Source organism: Gymnodraco acuticeps, unplaced genomic scaffold, assembly GCF_902827175.1.
Source record: "Gymnodraco acuticeps unplaced genomic scaffold, fGymAcu1.1, whole genome shotgun sequence".
NCBI classification, from domain to species: Eukaryota; Metazoa; Chordata; class Actinopteri; order Perciformes; family Bathydraconidae; genus Gymnodraco; species Gymnodraco acuticeps.
In genome coordinates, this window is record NW_022990016.1 from 1,004,222 (window position 1) to 1,026,938 (window position 22,717).

A 22,717-nucleotide genomic window follows, 5' to 3' on the forward strand; every position below is an offset into this window, starting at 1 on the left:
ACTAGATGACCTACCTGCCTGCCAGCCTTCCATCTGTGCACAAACTTATCTCGTGCCCTCATTGGTCATGTGCGCGTTCGTGTGTGTTGGAGGAGGGGCTCTGTAAGGAAGTCTGCATTTTCAAATTATAGCGCACGAGCTGGTTTCTCTAAAATGACATACCCCACCTTTACGTTATCAATGTTTTTAAATCATGTTTGTTGATCCTTAATAATCCATTTAATTAATTAAATTGTGTTTTCTTCTTTAACATATTTGTTGTTTGTGTAGGACTCATCTTGTATGTTCTAGTTCTTCGACTGCATTCATTGCTGCTGAAACATGCAAATGTCCCCCAGGGGAGGAATGAAGTATCTATCTACACTTCCTCAAGCCAAGCACAACACACATTCATACAACTCCCCTTTTAAACAAAAAAAACACATACACTTCTCTGCAATCCCCCACAAACACACAGAGAGACTGACTGAAGTATATTAATAGATGCAGATAAATTAACCAGAACTAAAAGATACAGGGGGTCACACATCTCTCATTTATTACACTGTGTGCAGTACACTCCTCTCATTTCTGTCGTTGGGATGTCAAAACCATGAAAAAGTGTTGTGAAGATAAACAAAAGACTTGTTTTTACTGGGTCTGACCCCGAGTTAAGTCTTTGACAGATGCCATAAACAAATAAGGGACACTGTGTACTCAAAGACATGCAGCGCAAACCAAAATACACATATAAATAAAAATACAGCTTTTCTAAAGAACATGCTTCTGTTTCAGAGGATAACTGGTTATGAGGAACATGGTGTGTCAACGTTGGTCCTTCAAATGAATGCAGTCAATGCTATAATATATCCAGCTCTTTGTGTCTGTCTCTTTTCTCCCCGCCTGCCCCCGAAGCTATCTGCGATGAGAAGACAGCTCATATTTTATCATGACAAGGCAACATCCATGCAATCCAGAGCCACTTCACAGGCCAGAATGTATTACAGAGAATAATAAATGGATGACACAAGCTCACAAGGCCAAGGCACAGGAAGTAAAGATGATCAGATGTTATCATTGGCCCATAATATGCTTTCAGTGACTGAACTGTTTTATGTTATGCTGTTATCCTATTTATATCCTCTATGGCTTTACATGCAGTTGTATACTGTATTCCTTTCTTAACTATGAAAATGTTATATTTTTACTTTGTGTGTATCTTTAAATATGACACATTTGGATAAAGGATAATGTGGCGCCCTTTGGATGTAAAGTTTACAATAAAATAAATCTGTTCGCGTCATCATTTTAATATTTTACTCAATATAATGTGGCTGACTTGGAGACTATATGATGATACTGATTTATTTTTAACCTCTCATCATAAACACGGTGAAAAAAACAAGTAATGATTCTTACGGTGAATACCTTGCTATTTTCCATACCTTATCTAGGGGAAAAGCTCTGAAAAACCAATTGTTTGCCAACATTTACTGCCATTTAAACAATAGACAGGGCTAATTAACCAATATGCTATCTGGTTAATATTTATGGTATGGATAGCAGCTAGAAAGTAAGAGTATTTTTCTTATGAGTCTAGGAGGACTTCAAAAGCTATGAAAAAGAAGAAAGTGAAACATTTTAATCATTATTTAAGTACTGTAGGCCTATGTTAAAATGTCTGTCATTTATAGCTGTTTGCTAGCATGTATTTAGCTTTAATCAAGTCAATGTTGCTTACAGGCTCTTGTGATGCCCCCTAGTGGCCAAAACATATCAATTTATGCTGATTTATGGATCCCATAATTCATAGCATTGTCTACATACACTGGATGTCATAAAACTTAGTAATTCACACATTGTCTTGTATATTTAGCAGCTCTGACATCTGAAATATGGCTTTATAAAGAAGTGACCAACCTCCACTGGCTGTCCTGAGTCGTGATATCCCCGCGTGTGTCATCTCTGACGTTACCGGCCCGCCTACATCTCCCCCTCTGTCTCACCCAGTGACATACACAAACACACACACACACACACATTCTCCAGCAGCGAGGAGAGGCACCGCTGCCGCTGCTATCAGCGAGTCCTCACTGGCATGGACCCCGGAGGAGAGCGCTGACTATCCCGGAACCATGCCTACTGTCCTCGGCGACAAAGGGAAACTTTCCATCGTCTGTTTTCTGATCAGATGCGCATATTCTCAGGTGAGAGAGAGAGAGAGATGGAGAGTGCATGGAGTGTGGATTTAAGCCTACTTATAAAGCATCTTGAATAAGTCTTGGGATTGTTTTTATATACAGTAAATGCATGTTTGAAGTCACAACATGTTACGTTTTCTAGAGAATACTGCATAACATCAGATGACGATCCATGGAGAAGTGCATTTTCTGCTACTGCTATGTTCATAAAGATTGCTATTTAAAAGTGTTTTCAGATTAGTCTTAAAAGCAGTTGAATAGAAGCTTGAAATTAGCTTGACTTCAGTAATGGTACTTTGAAAAGGATGATTCCTTCTCAGTAGTGCATGTTGTGATCCTGCCATGTTCATATAGATTGCAATCTTAAAGTCTTGAAGATGTTTCTTTAAAGCCTGTAAAACAGATGAAATAGCTGAATAGAAGCTGGAAATGAGCATGACTTCAGTAATTGCTGATATTTTAAGAATGCAACAGTTGGCTGGTAGTGTACTTAGCTTGCACGCTGCTTGCTGCAGGTGTTTTGATGGGTTGTGGTTTGTTTGGCCCCTGGGGAGTTCACTCATCTGGGTATTGCACCAGAGATGTAGCCCGCGGACCGGTGCCATTTGAAACACATTGCTCATGATAATATCCATTCTAATGGACGTGTGAGTAAAGTGAGGAAGCAGGCCAGGGTTTGTATGCATTACCACCGGGAGGTGAAATATGGGCTGTCTGTGCTTATGATTTTTATTTGGCTCCTACGGCCCCATAAATTGTCTTGGGGCTGTTATAATCCGACAGTATTTTTGCACATACTGATTTCTATCCGCAGGCTAAGAGTCCAGCCACTCAGACACTGACCTTAGTGAGTCATGCATACAAGAGGAGACAGTTTCACACACAAAAGCACACGGCACTACACACATTTTCTACTGTGCATACTTATGCTGCACAGAAGACAGAGTGGGGCATAACAAAAGGAGCAAATCACCAATATAAAGGAATCTTAAATATATTAAATGTTTAAAATAAAGTAGAAATACAATATTCAGTAGATGAGCTCAATGAAGAAATACAGAACTATTACTGTAAAGCTCAACTAAAAACCAAACATGGCAAGTATAATTTTGGAAGAGGAATTAAAAGGAAAACATGTTTTGGTACTAATTTGTGCAGGTTAATCTGTTTTCACACAAAACTCAGAATGAGAATGAAACACACTCCCACATACATAAAGCACCAACAGATGCACACACACAGTTGTGTAAAGTATTTCTCTTTTACCTTTATGCTTGAGCAACATTAGTCTCAGCTTTGTTGTTCTTTGGTGTCAGTTTGGTGTGTAAGAGGCTTAGGAGTCAGAAATGAATTTGAATTGTGAGCTGAATTATGAAAAAGGGGAGAAAACGTGGGGGGAGGAGGGAGAGCGGGGGTTGCCTAACACGGATGGAAACAGAAAGTTCCTTGCAACGGAATCAGCATCCGTCTGATCATCTGCAGCTGTGATTTCTAAGATGTGAGTCATCAACACACTTCAACCTCCTCTTAACTCTCACAATGACTCTGTATGTGTGGGAGACTTTAAGGATTGTGCGACTTAAAGTGCGACAGAGTTGTACGATTTTGCAGCAAAAAGGTGGGAAACAAAAGGCCGAGAGGATCAGTGTCTATGTAGGTGTTATCTTCCTTTAGAGAAGTTTCCATCTTGAGGAATTTAGGATGAAATAAATGAATGAGTCTAGGAGCTACAGCACATCAATCAATCAATCAATCAATGTTTATTTATATAGCCCAATATCACAAATGTTCAGTGGACTTCACAGTTTGTACAGAATATCAGTATGACAACACAACACCCTCTGTCCTTAGACCCTCACATCGTACAAGGAAAAACTTCCAGAGAAAACCCACAGTTTAAAGGGAAACATGGGAGAAACCTCAGGGAGAGAAACAGAGGAGGGATCCCTCTCCCAGAACGGACAGACGTGCAATAGATGCCGTGTGTAAATTGAAGAGATAATACATTTACAACAAAGGTAGACCAATAGTTTGGAAATGCATATGTCTATAATAAGAAGATGAATCCACGTGGATGTCAACAATCCTGTGGGAGCCATCAGGGAAGCAGCATGACGAGACCCAGGCAGGACCGCAGAGACAAGTTCAGCCACGACTTGAAATCCAGGACTCAGATCAGGACTCAGGACTCAGGATAGAGGATCCAGGTCTCAGGACTCAGGATCCAGGACACATGACCGCAGCAACAGGATCAGCCACGACTCAGGATCCCAGCGTATATATACACCAAAAAGACATTTGGGGGAAGCTGGGTTAATCGGAACATGAGAGTACACAGGTAGACAGACAGAAGGAAGAAGTAAGATGTCCCCCGACAAACTAAGCCTATATCAGCAAAACTAGGGGCTGAATCTAATCAGCCCTAACTATAAGCTTTATCAAAAAGGAAGGTCTTAAGCGCACTCTTAAAAACGGATAGGGTGTCTGCCGCCCGAACACAAACTGGAAGCTGATTCCACAAATGTGGAGCTTGATAAGAAAAGGCTCTGGCTCCCATTGTACTTTTAAAAACTCTAGGAACAACCAACAACCGTGCATTCTTGGAACGTGATGCCCTAGTAGGACAGTAGGGTATAATGAGTTATTTAAGGTGAGATGGCGCCTGCCCATTAAGGGCTTTGTAGGCGAGAAGAAGAATTTTAAATTCTATCCTGTGTTCTATAGGGAGCCAGTGTAAGGCAGCCAGAACAGGAGTAATGTGGTCCCTTTTCCTAACTCTGGTTCACATGTTGACATCTGCACTTTACTGTAATTTACATGCTGAAATATGGATTGTGTGCACAACATTTCTCCCATAATCGTGCCTAGTTGATGACTTGTGTCTGTTATTCTGAAGTGTCACGATACTCACTCTCATCAACTGTCAATCCTGACTTCCTGTGACGTTCTCTTTATTAAACGTCACCTACTTATTTTGTTGCACAGGTAACAAGAAGCCAACACATCATCTGTGCCAAAGATATTCTGGAGGTAAGACATTTGGCTACTATCCATCTATTCATTGCTTGCTTTGAAGTTTGCTTTTATTCATTATTTAAGAAGTATGGTAATCACAGCAGCGGTAAATTACTTTGAACATGTACAAATTCAGATTAATCCCTCATATCCCCATTCAAAGTAGCCATATTGTTGGGAACGTTTTTTGTTTTTTTATTTGGATTTCTTTAGATGTTTTGATCCATTTGAGTCACTGAATAGAATAATTGCAGCATTGTTGCTCAGAGGAGGAAACACTAGCACTATGAAAGGCTGCAATTAAAGATATGTTGATCCGCTACTGAAGTTTTTCGAGGTCTCAAGGTCCTTTTTTCGCTTTTATGGCAGAGGTTTTACAATGCAGAGGATTATTGTATCCTGTCACCAGCGTGGGACAGGTAGGATGAGCGGAGGAGGAAGATACAAAGATGTGGTGGAGAAGTGAGGGAGGAAGATAGCAACACATAACGGTCCACCTGGGAGACCTTGTTGTTGTTGGAGGAGGAGAGGGGCTGGTGTCCTTGGTGACTGAGGGAGGACAGATAATGAAGTGAAAGGATGAGCACGATAGGAAACACTTTCCCTCCAGGGTTTACTGCTGAGTGAAGAGGAGGAAGAAACACTTTTTGACACACGTTTGAAACGTTTTTATGAACCTGCCAGCAGCGTCTTTGGATTTGAATGACTGATTCCCAGAGGAGTTAAAGCAATAGTTTGACATTTTGAGAAATAAGCTTATGTGCTTTCTTACCGAGAGTTTCAAAGGAACACTGATACCACTCTTACGTCTGTAGATATAAATAGCCAATGAACAAACAACCTGCAGCTGCAGCTCTTACTAATAAAGATTATCTTTATTGGTCTATTTCTTTTTATTCATCATTGGTTTAAATAATGTCAGAGAAAGTGACAAATATCTGTTCGTTTAAATCTAAGGTGATGTGTTTTTAAATCTCTTGTTTTTTCAGTCCAAGACCCAAAGATCTTAACTTTAGTACGATATAAAACTAAACAAATCAGAATATCCCCACGTTTAAGAGGCTAAAAAAGCTATTTTCTGCAATTTTTGTAGGAAATATTATGGGAAAGAAGAATCAAATAACTAAAAAGTGTACTCTTTTTGATTAGGCGACTTATTGTTGCATACTGCCTACAAGTACTTCTAAACTTGCTCATCTTGTATATATTATTTGCATTGTTTTTTCTAATTACCTTGGATGTGGAATTACCCTTTGTAGTTTAACATGTGTCTATGTACTAGACACAGTGACTTCTGATTAGCTAAGCTAACCAGCTAGATATTTAGCATTCAAACAACAGAGTAATTTCAAAGTAGTCATTTAAATATCGTCAAGAAAGAAAAAACGCTGATTTTCCAAAATTATGTACTATCAGTTTGAACCTCAATGTCGCTGCTTGGGTCCACACACACACACACACACACACACACACACACACACACACACACACACACACACACACACACACAACACACACACACACACACACACACACACACACACACACACACACACACACACACACACACACACACACACACACACACACACACACACACACACACACACACACACACACACCACACACACACACACACACACACACACACACACACACACACACACACACACACACACACACACACACACACACACACACACACACACACACACACACACACACACACACACACACACACACACACACCTTTTCCAGAGCATCCTCACTGTTTCAACCTTGTGCTTTCCTTATTGAGAGCACCTCACACACCTCACACAGCTGAGGATCAGATCATAACATGGTAAATGAATGGTACCAAATCAGGCTGTTTTTGTCAGCATCCATGAGAGCTGGTTTGTCTGAGAGTGACTGCGGGCAATCTAATCAGCAGATATTATAATCAGAGCCAGAGCTAAGACACTGAAACAGAGCTCGCTCCATGTGGCGGCTTCACTCTCATGTACCGTGCAGTGAGAATAAAAAGAAAATAGGGTCAATTTTGCTAATAGTCCAGGTGTATAATCATGTGTAATCATCATTTTAAACTTCTCTATTAAATGATTACTCATCATGTGTACTCATCATTTTCAATTCATCATGTTTGAGCAAATATTATGTTGTTAAGGTACTCAAAGCATTCAAACCTCTGCTGAGCCTACATTATCCCCTTTCATATATAAATATTTTATATCGACAATGAGAGACATGGCAGCTTTTTTTGTAGAATTCCTAATTGTATTTGTGAATATTAGGCATATCCTGTATTTGTTAAAGAAAGAGTTTGCAAAAAAGACTTGTGACGATAATGTAATCGCCATACCATGTAATCATTCTGCTATAGCACCACCTATAGGTTACAGTATCCATTTAAAAAAGCAATAAAACCTTTACTTTTAATCTATTGTTCCCAGGGACTTTCCAGTTTTACTAATCTGGTCTTTGAATCAGTTAATATATCACTTAGTTGTTTAGGCACAACAACAGTGGACCTGTGGGCTGAAAGGCGACTCAGCAGATACTCTAGTGTTTCTTACAGGGTTAATAGGTTCTGAGCCTTTTTCAAACTATTAAATATCACAAAGTTGTCCATAATATCCTTCTCCAATGTGCTTCAGTATGTTCTTCCATTGGCAGTTGTACCCTTCATCTTTACTCTGATTTAAACTAGTTGAACTGGTTAGTAATGATTGCCTTTTGTGGCAAGAGACACCTGACGTAATTACTGTTCAATTCCCCGCCCAACATGCAATAATTGCTTTGACTGTCTTGGTTTCTGATTTCACCCCTTTGAAATGCTAAGTGACTTGACAGTCTGTTTAAACCAGTCCTCTAGGAATTCATAATCACGCAAAAGTTAATATCGTCATATGTTCAGCGCTAACCTGTTCACTAACAGATCAAATAAAGCCAGTGTATAAGTTGCTCACAGATCTACAAACCAAAATAGCTGTCAAACATAAAAAATAGTTACAAAAATATTGAAGATACTTGAAATACCTGGAAAAAAAGATGGTAGAGATCAAACAAAAAAGAAAACAAAAATCTTACACACAAATCTTGACACAGCTGCACAGTGCACTCTCCCACAGCAACCATAACACACATCCAGACACTGACCTTTATATTTTACAGCCTGTCACACTCCCCCTGGTGGGGGGGAGCAGCTCTGATAACAGCAGTCAGCTGAGGCTCTCTGCACTGTACAGACATAAGTTGATCCTATATGAAGGAGAAATGAAGATAGTTCGAGATTTAGGAAGCCTGGAGTCCCTGCATGTGAGGAACATCAATCACAGTGGCATCTCACAACTCACCTTTGACCTCTCTTTCTTCTGCACAGGACATGACTCAGTCCTGGACGTCCCAGCATGCCTTAGGGGGAGACCAGGCCCAACACATCCTCTACAACCCTAAGGTATGTGTGTTTATCTTGGATAATTAAAGGGAAACTCCTACCTTTTTAAGGACTGCTCACAGGTCTTGGGATTCTACTGCCTTTGTGAAAAAAGTAGTTTTAACATTTTGTGGCTCCAGGGGGATATGCATGTCTGATAAATTGATTCACTCTTGAGTCAGTGTTGGTTTTGGCTGAGTTTGGAAATGAAAACAATCTGGAGGGCTGGAAGTAGAAACAAGAGAGCTTACCTGCTTTCTGTATCCTGCTCCTGCTGCAGGTTAGCATCTCGAGGCTACATTAGCTGCTAGTAGCATAACTTCTTCCTCTTCTTCTTTTTTTAGGTTAATTGGCAGTTTAGAACCATATATTAGCTGCATTAGCGCCACCTACTGGACTGGAGTGTGGAGCAGTAGGTTGACAGGAAAAAAAACATAAACAAAATTGGTATCACTCTGTTAAACTGGTTGCTCTTAACAAATTGTTTAAAACATTGTACACTTTCTCTTATGTCTTTTCTAGCAATTCCTTCTTTGTTGCATGGAGGCTTTTAATACATGTTTAAAGTGTTCTGTTTACTACAGTGTGTGCATAATCCAGTGGGGTGATATATTATGGAGTGTCTCATTTAATACTGTCGGTCCTACATTAGCAAAACACACCCTGATCTTTGAAGTCTGCAATCAGTTGCATTATGGGTAATGTAGGCACCAGGTGTTGACATGGAAGAAGAATGCATGGAATGAAAAGGGGGATATCTTTAGTTCTGCTGTATAGATTTCTTATCCTTTTTTAACTGTTCATTAGCATCCAACAGTCTTATTATATAGTGCAACGTAAAAAAGTACTTTTAAAGGCATGTAAATAGAGGGTTTTGCTAACTATTTTTCTCCTATCCAAAGGAAGCAAAACTACAGACTGCACAACAAAGACAAAGTATGTGCTGATACTTTTGCTTGTCTGAGATGTGCAATAATTTACATTTGGCTCTCTTTGAATATATTTTTGTCACCTGGTTTTAAATATGGTTTCTCTCTCTCTCTGTGAGGTCGGGGGGATGTGCAGCTTCGAGTGACCCGTCACCCTCGTGTGGCACCTCACAAATCGTAAGTGGGTAATGAGGAAACATGATCCACCGAGGGTCATCAAACACAGATGATATAATACATCACACATAACTTCTAACATCAGATGCAAATCATGAATACAATGGTGTGTCCAGCCTCAGGGAGAAGCATTAATGAGAGTGAAGGTGATGCACACTCAGAGTGGGTCATCAGTGTTTCAGGCGACATCACAAAAGTCAGGTCAGAGGTCGGCTCACATTCCTGAGAGCTGTCAGTTGAGAGCGATGTGCTCCCGTTTGTTAAATCTTCACTTCCTCTTTTTGCTGTGAAACACATGTTCACTGTTGTAGACCCACTGCGTGACGCACATTATCACACATTATCACTCAGCCTTTGTTAGCATAGCATTTTCACTTCACTTAGGAGACGTTTTTTCACAAATCCAACTTGATTGTGTTGAGTTACATTGATCCACAAAACAAAAATAGATTAGTGCATTAGGAAGCTCATACCAAACAAGATATTCAGTATTTGACTATAATGACAGCATTAATCTTCATTGCTAAGTGTTACGTTATAGGTCAATCTAATGATCTTACCATCTGTGTGTGTCTTTGCTTGCAGCATGCTTGTGGATGACTTGAAGCTGAGCAGTGATGAAGATGACACCCAAAGGGTAGGTGACCTTTAAAGGGCTTTGTTGATACTATTTCTCTATTGCCACATATGTGTGTAATGGTAAATAATACAAGTTAGTAAGGAGTTGAGTTTTATAAATGTGAATTTGTCACAAAGACTGAAATGGCTTTTGACATTACTTAAAAATAAGGACATTATTGACTTATCGTAGGATTTATATGCATAGATTTACATAATTTATATACAAATACTCTCAAGCTGCAGGGTTTTCCCTGCCATTATACTGTAAGACCTGGGTGCACTGTGCCAACGTTTTAGTGCAATGTTTACAGTACCCAAGAGTACATTTTGTTGTTTGTGTAATGTGTTGTATATTTTATTGATAGATTTAGTTTTGACATTCATATTCAAATGTCTGAAGATTAAACATTGAATTGCTCTTTAAAAGGTTACTTGCATTATTATGCTATTATATTATCATGAAATGGTCTTAAAATGACGATGACATTTTTGATTGCAATCATTTTTGAGGCGATATATTGTTCAACAAAAGTAGTTATTGTGACATGCCTACTAAAACTCTGCAGAACAGTATCAGTATGGGCCAGATGTTTTGCATGAATGAAAATAACGAACTAAGTAGTTATACTTACAGTAAGCTGGACATATCTTCATGCATTGTTCTCCCTGGAGTAGGCTGGCAGACAATGGTAGAGAGTGCAAGGGAACAGAAAGAGAAAGTGAAAAATTATGATAATGACTTATCACACGGCTGCCTGCTTTTCTTGTTTTGTTTAATGACGTGCAAACACACCCATACGCAGATTGACACAACTGCTGCAACTGTTTGTGTTCTTGCTACTTATCATATGAGGATAAGGAAACACATCAATAGAAGCAAACTGTTCCCTAAACTGCTGGATGACTAGTTTCTTTTTTGTGTGTTCCTGAAGGCAACTCGTGAGTCAGCTCCCTGGGACGGACACAGGTACTCAATTACAAGGATATAACCTCTGGATGTTTGTCTGTAAAACTGTGTGACTAACTGTCTGTGTGTGTGGCTGTGTACCAACGCTGACCCCTCTCGTGTGTTTGTGCGTGTGTTGACGGACAGCCTGTCAGCACATCGAGCACACACACATGGCAGGAGGGTGAGACATTCCAGCTCTGACTCGTCAGGCTCGGACTCCAGCGCAGAGTCGTGCAGCAGCAGCAGCAGCAGCAGCAGCCTTCACTCCCGCAGCCGGAGCCCGGACCCTCACCCAGACCCTGCATCCCCTCCACCCTGCAACAACACAGAGGTACCACCACTGAGCCTCCTCTTTATCTCCTGTATCCTTATCTGTGTCTTCCTCTGGTTGAATTCTCTGCAAGGAGCGGTGGCCTCGAGCCGGTTGACGGCAGGTGTGGAGAGGGACGGAGGAATGAGGAATGCATGTGATTTAGAGAGTAGGAGGAGGAGGGTGAGGTAGCTTTGGGAATTAGGGCCTGGGTGTCATGTCAACAGGCCCAGTCGTAGAGAGGAAAGCCCCCGGGAGGTGGAAGTCATCAATACTCCAGAGTTCATGTTGACATCTGCAACTGGAGTCACCTTTGCTTTCAAAACACACAGAGAATCTGCACTACTTGCATATTAACTTAAAAAAATACTGAGGTGTAGTTAAGGGGCATTGTGGGGGTTGTGCTATGTGGGGAATGAAGGGGAAACCTGCTCTTCTTTTATGAATGGAAAGCCCTGTATAACACAGACTGTATTACTACACATTGCACTACATCGGGCCCCAATGTAGAGAGAGGGAGGGTGTGGAGCTGCTGTGGCGGCGGGGGTGCACACCATGTGTTTTTCATTTACGTGGACTGTTTAAATGTCTCCCGAGCAAGAGAGGGGGGTTGGAGTTATGAAGGCAGCAGAGTTCCAGGTAGTAGAGAGAGAAAGAAGGAGGGACAGAAAAAGCAGGAGGGAGGGCGATCGAGACGGTACAAGAGATGCAGTGTCTTCTCTGGAAAAGAGGGCGCGGGATGTGGGGAGGGGGGGGGGTCACTGTTTGACTTGAGGAGCAGAGGTTTAATTTAGTTCCTGGTCAGCGACGAGGAAAAGAGAACCAGAGAGAGAGAGAGAAAGAAGTTTGCTCTCCGGCCGTAAGTATATCCGCTTTTGTTTTTTTAAGTGGAAATCTTCCTCTGGTCTCATTTCTAGTCACCAAGCCAGTTGTTAAGCAAACATTAAGTGAGTCACTTGGCATAATTGGATGGGGGTTGAGCGACTGTAAGCACAGATGTGGACTGCGAGTGAGTAGACTATTGTAAGAGAGTCCACTGGAACTTTAAGACAACACTTTTTAGGCATGAGTCATAATCCAGGTTTGTCTTTTGGAGTTGTTGGAATTGTTGTGTTTAATAGCAGCTGAGTCATGCGTTGTTTGTAATGTGCGTTTTGAATGTTTCTGTTGCACAGTGAGGATGTTGTGGTGTGTGATGTGTGTCAGTCCTCTCATGGTTAAACGTCTCTGACCCTCCACATTAAAACACATGTTTTAGGGGGTGGAATGTGCTGGAATGTTGTGGTGCTTTTACATAACTTGGGTAATCCTTTTTTTCGCTTTGTTACACTTCTACTTATAATGACTTAACTTTGACTTTAAAATTATCACAATAATTATATTACACAGGTAAGTTTCCTGCAGAATTGTCCTTCCTTTGAACTTACTTTAGTTTTAAATGTATTAGAAACCTCTTCTTTTCTTAAAACGTGTAAAGAGACCCTTGTTTTTTTTATATATGTTGCTGTTCTTACTATTATAAAGATACTTGGATCAGATTTGTAAGCCTCCCTATTATATTAATCTATTCAGACTTAATATTTGACATTTGTTACTGTCTTCTTCTCTGCTTTTTAGACTGATCACCCCCCTGCGGCTCAGTGGCAGTTGGATAAATGGCTGAAGAAGTCCCGGAAAAAATCCACCAGCAGTGACCAGGATCCTTCCCAGATCATCCCAGGACGCCTTCCCTCTCTTCCCAACAACAGAGCCCCATCTCCAGCCCGGTCCTGGGACACCGACCGGGATTACAGCCCCAGCCAGAGCCCTATCCCCAGCCCACAGTTCAACTACAGCCACAGCAACAGCCCCCTCCCCAGCCCGGGTTACAGCTTCTGCCCGAGCCCCAGTCCGTTCCCCAGCACCTGCCCGAGCCCGGGACCCAGTCTGATCCCCAGTCCGGTCCCGAGTGTTTGCCCCAGTCCTTGTGGGAGAACTAGAGCCAGTCGAAGCCCGAGCCCGATACCAAGAGACCCTCCAAGGAGCCCCAGTCCGAGCCTACCTGCTCCTTCCAAGGTCCGACACTACCCCGAGGTTCAGACGACACAACCTAGCCTTACGACCAATCACCACAGGACGAAAAGCAGGCCATGGATTACCCCATTGCCTAACAGCGACACCAAGAGCAAGCCTACAACCAGCACTCATCTTCATCAGCACCGGCCAAAGACTCGACCTCCGCAGGAGCAAGAGCAAAGCAAACTAAAGACTTCTCAGATTCACAGCCACAAATCTAGACACAAGCCGAACTCGCATCCAAGTTTAAAGCAGATTTCCGAGGCTCCCAAAGCCAAACACACGTCCCATTTTGAACAAACTCAGGGAAGTAGATCCGACCACAAATCCAGCCACAAGCCCAGGCCTTCGTTTCAGTCTAGCTCGCAACATAGCACCACAACAGCAAAGCACTTAGCCCCCGGAAGTCGTGAAACCAACTCTGGTCACAGTTCTCATTCCCAATCTACCTCTAAAGCTGCTACTAATCCCACTACTGGGTTAAACTCTAGATCAAATCCTAGCATAAAACCAAGAGCCAAGTCCTCAGAGGCCCCGGCTCCTGTGCATGTTAACCAAACAAAACCAACGCAGACGAAAGCTCAGTGTAAGGATCGGGCGGTGGAGCACAGAGGAGATCATTTGAGCCAAGCTGAGGGGAGAAAACACGAGAGGAAAGAGGACAGACATCGGGAACAAAAGCAAGGGAAACAGGGGAGAAAGGAAGACAGGAGGCTGGCGGAGGAGCAGCTACTGAGACGTCCCTGGATCCACAGTTCAGCTGAAGAAGAGGAGGAGGAAGAGGAGGTGATAGTGATAGAGAGTAGGAGAGAGGAAAGAGGGGACAACAGGAGGAGGAGAGAGCAGCAACAACGACGCGAATGGCAAACCAAACCCAGAGTGCCCACAAATACCACGCAACAACGACATCAGGACTACTCGCACAGGACAAACAAGGGAGGAAGAAGTGAGGAAGAGAGGGAGTTATCACCTCCTCCATCCCGTTCCGCATCTCCTCACAAAGTACACTCCTCCTCTTCCAATTCTGAGTCTGAGTCTGAACATCAGGTTCCCATCACTAAAGTCCAAGCAGACTCCACCTCTCACAGGAAACTCCCCCAGAGAGGAGGCAGGTCGGAGGGTGACAGGCCGAAGGTGGTGCAGCCCACCGCGGGTCACCCAGGTGAGGGGGGGCAGAAGCACTACACCCTGGTGCCGTTTGGGCGGAGCGAACAAGCTACAGCGCCTTCCCAGAGAGGGCTGAGGAACCTGGTGGTGCACATAGACCTGTGTCTGCTGAAAAGAGTCCCGGACAGCACCACTACTTCCCCGGTGAAAAAACCCTCCGCCTCTTCGGCCACTAAGGACAAGCAGAGAGAGGCGATGAAACACCTGTGCCTCCCCGAGGCTGCGTCGAAAGACAGCAAAAGGAAACGCAAGGTAGATAACAAGCATGTTTACTTTTCCTCTCTGTTTAATTTGATGTGTGTCAATGGTGGACAGTCCTTAAAAACATTTACTTACACTTATACTAATATATCATTCTGAGGTACTTAAATTGGCTTTTCTCAGATAGATAAATTGCACTTCAATCCATTTATTATCTAAATATAGTGACTGTGAGGATTCATATTAATAGTACAAAATGTAATTTAAACTGTTTTCTTTCCCAAAATATTGTCTATTACCAAAACGTTACAGCTTACAGTTTGTTAAGAAATTAAAATGACTACCTTTCTCAGCTGCAACATAAAAGTGTTAAAACAGTATTGCAGTAATTTCATCTTTAATCCAATCAAATGGTCTCATGTGCATAACAGGTACTTTTACTTTTGATACTTTAAATATACTTTGATGGTGGAGCTTGTACTTTTGAATGCAGTACTACTGCTCGGAGTATTTTACACTCTGGTATTTCTCCTTTTTTAAATAATTGAGCTCAGTAAATCGACCCTTTCTGCACATTATTGTGTATTAATATAAACGCATTACTACACACTTGTTCTTCAAAGCATGCTTATGTGTGTCCAGCTGGAGAATGGCGTGTCACACAGAGAAAGCAAGAGGAGTCTTCCTCATGCAAACGACCCGTCAGGACACACAGAGCCTTCAAGTCTCACAGCCGAGCGCAACTTTGTGACTGAGACTTTGCACAATGGGTAAGAAAAACAAACGCATCACTTTGTCTCACATGTGCAATCTTACTGTCTGAAGTAACACAGGAGTTTATTTGTATTTAAACAACAAATTATGTGCGTTTTTGTCAATTTACACATGTGGTTCTTGCAGGTACTTGGAGGAGTACATGGACAACAAGAGGCCGTTGTCTCCTCTGTCTCCGCTGTCCGACAGCCCTGAGACCACCAAGCCCCCCCCCAAAACAAAGACCTCCGAGCAGCTCCATGTCCACAAGAACAGAGACAAGAATAGAGATTCTGCTTTAAAGGTAATACAAAAAAGAACTTAAAACTTAAGTTAATTTTCAATGCCACTCTCTAGATCAGGGGTGTCAAACTCAATTTCATGCGGGCCACATTAACATTATGGTTGCATTCAAAGGGCCGGTTGTAACTTTAAGACTATATAAAATTACATAAATAAATATTTAATATATATAAAATAATTTATTATATTACATTATTGCCTCTGCATTGGATTATTTTCAGATAGGGTAATAACATAATTAACTACGTCTGAAAGAAGAAGTCTAGGGCAAATAATTGCAAGTCTTGTCAGTGAGAATGTCACAAAAGGATTTTTTAAAAAAAGCCAAATTCTGAAAAAAAAAAAAAGGAAGTGACATTTTGAAAAAAAGTCCAATTCTGAGAAAAAGGCAACTACTAAGAAAAAAGTTCGCAAATTTGAGATGCATTGTGGGACATGTAGTTTATGGGCAACGTGCTTCTGTAAATCGGCATGTAACCGTATAATAAACATATTATATTCTTTGCAAGCTCTTGTGGGGCCACAGAAAATGAAGTCACGGGCCGGATTTGGCCCCCGGGCCTTGAGTTTGACACCCCTGCTCTAGATTGACCTTTAAAATTTGTAAAATCGAACAATTACACCAGAGATAGTACAGAACACAATTTCAGAATAGAAAGTACATTCAAACACGAAACTCTGAACTCAACAAGGAAACACAGACAAAACAACAACAACAATAATAATACACACATAAAACAAGAAGCAAAAGAGTATTGTACACACAATTGTATGTGTTTTATTTGTTCTATGTCCTATATATTCATGTTGCACTGTTGGAGGAGCCTGTGACTTAAGTTTTTCATTGCCATATTTACACTGTAGCTAATGTGCACATGACAATAAAGCCTTGAATCTTGAATCTATTTGTTGTCTTAGTTTGAGATTAAATTGATCTCAGTCAGGATCCAGATCGAGTTCTGTTTGAGTTACACATGTTGATTCCCCGAAAAAAACTAATGAGGATTTACGTAACAGCACCTAACAATTCCTTCACGTGTTTCTGAGCCTGAAGCTCTGTGTTGAACTAGGTCAAGGTACCAAAGTCAAGTTCATCCCAACTCCATTCCTCACAGTCTGTAGCGGCAAAAACGTTGGTTTGTTTCACCTCTTCTTCTTTAGCCCAAGATGGAGGTGGAATGTGTCAAAGTGTTGAGACAGCCCCAACCACCTGAGTCCTGGGGCCCTGCAGGGCACAGAGGGGCCGTGCCAAACAACGAAATGTGAGCATCACTACATACCCCACACTGCTTTATGCTTGTCAGATGTACAAGATAACTCACTTTTCTATATTTCTGTCCATTTCAGTCCGCACCATGCTGAGTACTACTTGCATGAAGCCAAGAGGATGAAGCACCGCGCCGACGCAATGGTTAGTGCTTCAACTTTGACTATGTACGATATATTGACAGTGAAGTAAACTAGGTAACTGTACAATTGTTTAATAGTTGGTCAGTTTGGCAGCTGTTTGATGTCTGTGTGTGTTCAGTAAGCAGGCACACAAAAACATGTTTACACAGCATATTTTTCTCCAGGGAAAATACAATGAGCTTCACAGAGAAACATACAAAGTAATGAAAATACTCTCTACAGTATGTGTAGATGTTAGGCCGAGGTCAACCATGTTCTTGTGACAGGAAGTCTCTTACTGTAGATTTTTCAACTGGTATACCAAGAGCAGAATCAAAGAAACTCTTGACAATTATTATTACAAATTAAATATTTCTTTAACCTGCAATAGTCCTTACCCCTTGTAAAAAACTGGTGAAAAGTTTACCAACAAGGTAAAAATCATTATTACTTTGTGTGTTGGATTTTTTTTTATCTTGGGAATTTTATTTAAAAGATACCATGAGCATTACAAAACATTCACAGGACCAGGTTACAGTTTTAAACTAATTTGTATCTGTAGTCCCTGGCTAGGAATATTTGTCCAGGGAAAAACCAAAGTTTATATCTAATATTTCTACCAAACCATGCATCTACTAGCTGGTCTGACATGACTCAGCTGACTTAAAAAAACTGAATAAAGAAGAAAAGTAAAGTCACAAAGTTGTTTTAAAACCCTTTGATGAAGCTAGATTGGCCAGTTCCAACTTTGGGCAGTTTGTGCTAAGCTAGGCTAAACACCTCCTGAATTATCTCTCTCCTGCTGCACAGAGTAAACGCTTTCTCAGCTAATTCCTGTTTGTTTTGGACACTAAAATACCAGAGTATTCCTTTTGTGTTTACTCCCATCTTTATTTATGTTGGATTGCTTATTTCCAGGTGGACAAGCTGGGGAAGGCTGTGAATTACGTGGACGCTGCTCTGTCCTTCATGGAATGTGGGAAAGCGATGGAGGAAGGGCCGCTAGAGGCAAAGTCTCCCTACACCATGTACTCAGAAACCGTGGAGCTTATCAGGTGAGTTACACATTCATGTAAAAATAGATGCCAGTAATTGGGATTCGAGCAGCAAGTAAACACATATGCAGATGGGTTGTCTAACCATGCTGTGTCTTCAGGTACGCCATGAGGCTGAAGAGCCACTCCGGGTCCGGGGCGAGACACGAAGACAAACAGCTGGCGGTGCTTTGGTGTGTTTCTCATTTCCTCTGTTTACGCCACATCCATCATCACACGAGAGAACCTGCTTTTTCAGGATGGTTTGTTTTCTGTTTGAGTTTGTTTGACTTGTGTCATCCTTTGTCCACAGTTTCCGATGCCTTGCACTTCTTTACTGGCAAATGTTTCGTTTAAAGAAGGACCATGCACTGAAATACTCCAAAGTTCTGCTGGACTACTTTAAGGTAGGCTATGTAAGTCTGGGGTGCCTTTTTAATACAAATATTTACTACATAAAGTACATTTTAGGCTATACACTATAGGAAATATAGGCATTGATTTTTCAAACAGGTGAATTTCAAGAAATGGGCTTATTCTGCTTACACAACGACACTTCTGTCAGACTAGTTGATATACAAATCGAAAAAGTATGTGTCTTATAGTAAGAAATCAACTGGGGAGGTTTCGTCCTTAGAGCCGTTTGCCTAAAAAGAAAAGAGCCAGAAATCTTCATTTTCTCAGTTTCATTCCTATTATTTTCTAAAGGTTATATATTTATATGGATAGCCTTATTTATATAACATTTTATTCATAGTTTCTTAGATTGTAAACATTAGAATTTTGATGACTTTGAACCTTGTCTATGGTTTCATTACAGAGTTCTTCCAAAGTGCCTTCTACACCCCCACCCGGTTGGAGTGACTCTGGGAAGTAAGTGGATATTAACTTTATAGTACAGGCTAATGTTTTAATTCATTTGTGTGCATGCCTTTTAGCCACTAAACCTCCATTGCTAGCCCCCACTCATGTTGTGCATGTGTTTTTACTCCCAGGGGAGCAGGAGGACCCCCTGATTCACTCTCACCCAACAGCAAACACCTGAGCCGGGGGTCAAACGGGGGCAGCGCCTTCCCCTCTCACATCAGCATCCCCCAGCGCATCCACCAGATGGCAGCCAACCACCTGAACATCACCAACAGCGTGCTGTACAGCTACGAGTACTGGGAGGTGGCCGACAACCTGGCAAAGGAGAATAAAGGTACACACAGACAATAAAGATGCATTATATTTGAGATAACATTTTGTTTTCGATTTAGGTGAATATTTCTTTTAATTTGTTCCACTCATGGTAATGACTGAAATTGACAAAGACAAACAATTTACAATATTTCACCACCAAATAAGGATACCTGACACTTCATGAAGACTCTAAAAACGTTATTGTATTTTTAAATACATTTATTTTAAGTAAATCATTTCTATACAATTCTTTATATCAGGGGTTACAAACCTTTTTCTCAATAGGATCCGTTTTGAGTTATAGGTCCTTAAGTGAAATATGTTATGGGAATGTCTTATTATAGTCAATGCATTACATTACCAGCGCACAGGGACGTGCACAGGTACGTGCACAGGTACGGGCTAATGTTGCCCGGGCAGCCCTTTTGCCTTTTTTGGCTGACCTGCCCCTCTGGAGAGAGCGAGAGTTTTTTTTCTGTTGTGGCCAATTAAACAAGATAAGCCCACAATTAGTATTGTAGCGTCTCGCTGCGATAAAACACACCTTGTCAGCGCTGTCATCTGCCCCCAGTCACGTGACTTTGTTTACAATCTGACAGCTGAAAGCAAAGGAAAGCCCTCCGGCCTCATATGGCTATGGTGATCATACCAAATGCCTGCCTGGCTTTGGTGGCCAATCCCCGGGTCAATCTGTCCCCGGAAATGTCCCTGTTTTTAAATATGCTTATATTGATTTTGAGTTTTCTCATGGCAGTTAGAGTATAGGGGACAAACCAGGGGACTTTACTTCCTCTTGACACCGTCGGTTATTTACAAAAAAAACACCCAAATATACTTGTTGTTGTGCTTCTGTCTTTCTGTGTCTTTTCATCTGTAAACTCCCTCAACGGGGCCGCGCTCTCTTTTCTTGATCGCCCTCTCACATACGGGAGAACCCTTCACTGTCCCGCTTCATTGTAGGATTTCTGCCTTGTCTCTACCACTTTAGTTTGACCATCTCTATTATTAAGTTATGGAATACTAAATAAATAAGTAATTAGATACCGTACCGTTACTGCACTCATAAAGAACGATAATAATAAGAATAATGCATATTGAACTGGTTTAATTAATTAGTGAGTTTATTTAAGGTAATTAGTTAGAAGCCCTATTTTATCAGTAGTCTATGTCTGCACAGCAGTTATAATGGTCGAACTACATTAAAACAGAATTGTAGATATTTTAATGAGATATGGACCGCAAAACCAAAAATGTGCCTGAATAACGAATTTAGCAGTTGCATAAAAGTCAACTGAGTGTCACTTGCAATTACAGTGTTGTGTTTTTATTTTATGAACCTTTTACATTAAAAACAAGTTAGAATTTTCAAAAGGTCTTGTGTTTTTTTCGGGGGGGGGGGGGGAAGAGGCCCTTTTTCCAGTTTAGAGCAATAGCCCCTCCAAATGTCTGTGCACGTCCCTGCCAGCACATAACTACTTGTAACTGTACAATTAACCCAAGTAGTAATGTAATAACTAACAATGAGTGATGACTTTTGAGGACATCATTTCCTGTTACAGTAATTATTTTAAATTTTTATTACAATTCTCGGTCTGTATTATGTTTTACTAACCATCAGTACTTAATACACTACAATCCATGGTGAGTCTATCCATGATAGCAGAAAGGAAAGACTCTGTGAATGTATCTTGTGTTCAGTTCTTCACTGTGTACTTGTCTTTTAACAACGTTTTAAAACACTTTCTTCTTTTTTTCATTACAGAGTTCTTCAACTACTTGAATACGTTGTCTGGGCCTTTGACTCTTCACAGTAGCATCGCTCACGCAGTCCAATACACCAGACAGGCTCTGCAGTGGATACGCATTAGTGCCAAACTTAACTGACAAGGAGAGGATTTACTGTAACCTGCACACGGCCTCACAGAAGAGACGAGACTCTGGATCTTAATGCAGCCGACCGGACAGCACTGATGCCTCCTGAGCGAGTTGGAGCTGGAGGAGGAAATGTCATGGAGCCTGAGATCATCCTCATAGGATGTTGGATTGCGTACTGTGTGCAAAGGAGCAAGCTTTTAACTTCTCCCAGATGAACTACGAGCACCTTCTGCCTCATTTTTTTATTCATCGGAAGAGCTGTGTCATAAATGAAGTCTCTAATTATTTGCCAAATGTCCAACGTTGACGGAAACAGGACTCCACAGTTGTTTGTGAAATTCCACTTGTGAGGCCTTTTTCATACTTTGGAATTAATCATTATCCAGCAGACTGTTTATCTCGGAGCCAAAAAGAAAGGAGAAGTTGTCAAAAAGAAAAAAGACCAAATTAATCGCATACCACTTTCTCCAAAGTGGGAAACTTGTCTCCATCTTTTTATAATGAAGGTTTTAATGACTCTCTTTTTAAGTCTCGGATATTTTCACTTTTATGTGTTTTTTTTACCGTGCAATATCTGTTTTTATAAAGAAAAGAAATAAGGAAAATGTTCTTTTGTGAGTCCGTTCAAGGTTCCTTTTATGCAAATTGTATTTTTGTCCTTGTTTTGAGTGTGAGGTTATGTAATTTAATGAATAATGAGGTTGAAGAGGTTACTCACTTATTTCTAAGTGTATTGTCTTGTCCCCAGCTTCTGCCAGCATGAATGCCACAGGTAACAAAACACCAACATGGAGTTGATAATCCTCTTCCTCTTTTCCATGTTTTAACTGAAGGATTACAATGTCATCTGTGGGTCAAGATATTCTCCAAATCTTCAGCTTATGAAACCCTCCTTAAATCATGGTGTTCTGCTTTCCCCTTGTGCCTGACAATCAAACTGAATTGCTCTTTAAATGTCATCAGTTTTAAGTTATTTGAATTGCTCAACAAATAAAACATGTGGGCAGTTATTCCGAGCTATGGAAGTGTTTAATTCTTGAAGCTACTGTTTAATTCTGTGACTTTTGCATACATGTTGTTAATTATTTACGAACGAGAATGCCCCAAATACATAAAGTGATCCCACATTCTCTGCAGGAAA

At 41.1% G+C, this 22,717-nt stretch overlaps 1 protein-coding gene across 3 annotated transcripts; it reads left to right on the plus strand.

Moving 5' to 3' along the window:
- Positions 1–2,003: 2,003 nt before the first annotated feature.
- aff3 (AF4/FMR2 family, member 3) lies at positions 2,004–22,717 on the plus strand. Of its 3 annotated transcripts, none has more exons than XM_034213783.1 (19): positions 2,004–2,186; positions 5,166–5,210; positions 8,578–8,652; positions 9,534–9,567; positions 9,680–9,737; positions 10,323–10,374; positions 11,291–11,325; positions 11,452–11,638; positions 13,235–15,091; positions 15,683–15,810; positions 15,941–16,097; positions 17,258–17,358; positions 17,444–17,507; positions 18,404–18,540; positions 18,642–18,713; positions 18,833–18,935; positions 19,340–19,392; positions 19,515–19,720; positions 21,464–22,717. In XM_034213783.1, the coding sequence occupies exons 1-19, from the start codon at positions 2,115–2,117 to the stop codon at positions 21,583–21,585; spliced, it is 3,558 nt and encodes a 1,185-aa protein (XP_034069674.1). In that variant the 5' UTR covers positions 2,004–2,114; the 3' UTR covers positions 21,586–22,717. The 3 variants fall into 3 exon arrangements, with proteins under 3 accessions (XP_034069674.1, XP_034069675.1, XP_034069676.1); XM_034213784.1 differs by having other exon boundaries at positions 18,833–18,926; XM_034213785.1 differs by lacking the exon at positions 5,166–5,210.

Coding starts and splice junctions, on each gene's coding strand:
- aff3 (XM_034213783.1), top strand. CDS start 2,115: ATGCCTACTGTCCTCGGCGACAAAGGGAAACTTTCCATCGTCTGTTTT. Junction 9,738..10,322: donor CGTGTGGCACCTCACAAATC/GTAAGTGGGTAA, acceptor CTTTGCTTGCAG/CATGCTTGTGGATGACTTGA. Junction 11,639..13,234: donor CACCCTGCAACAACACAGAG/GTACCACCACTG, acceptor TCTGCTTTTTAG/ACTGATCACCCCCCTGCGGC.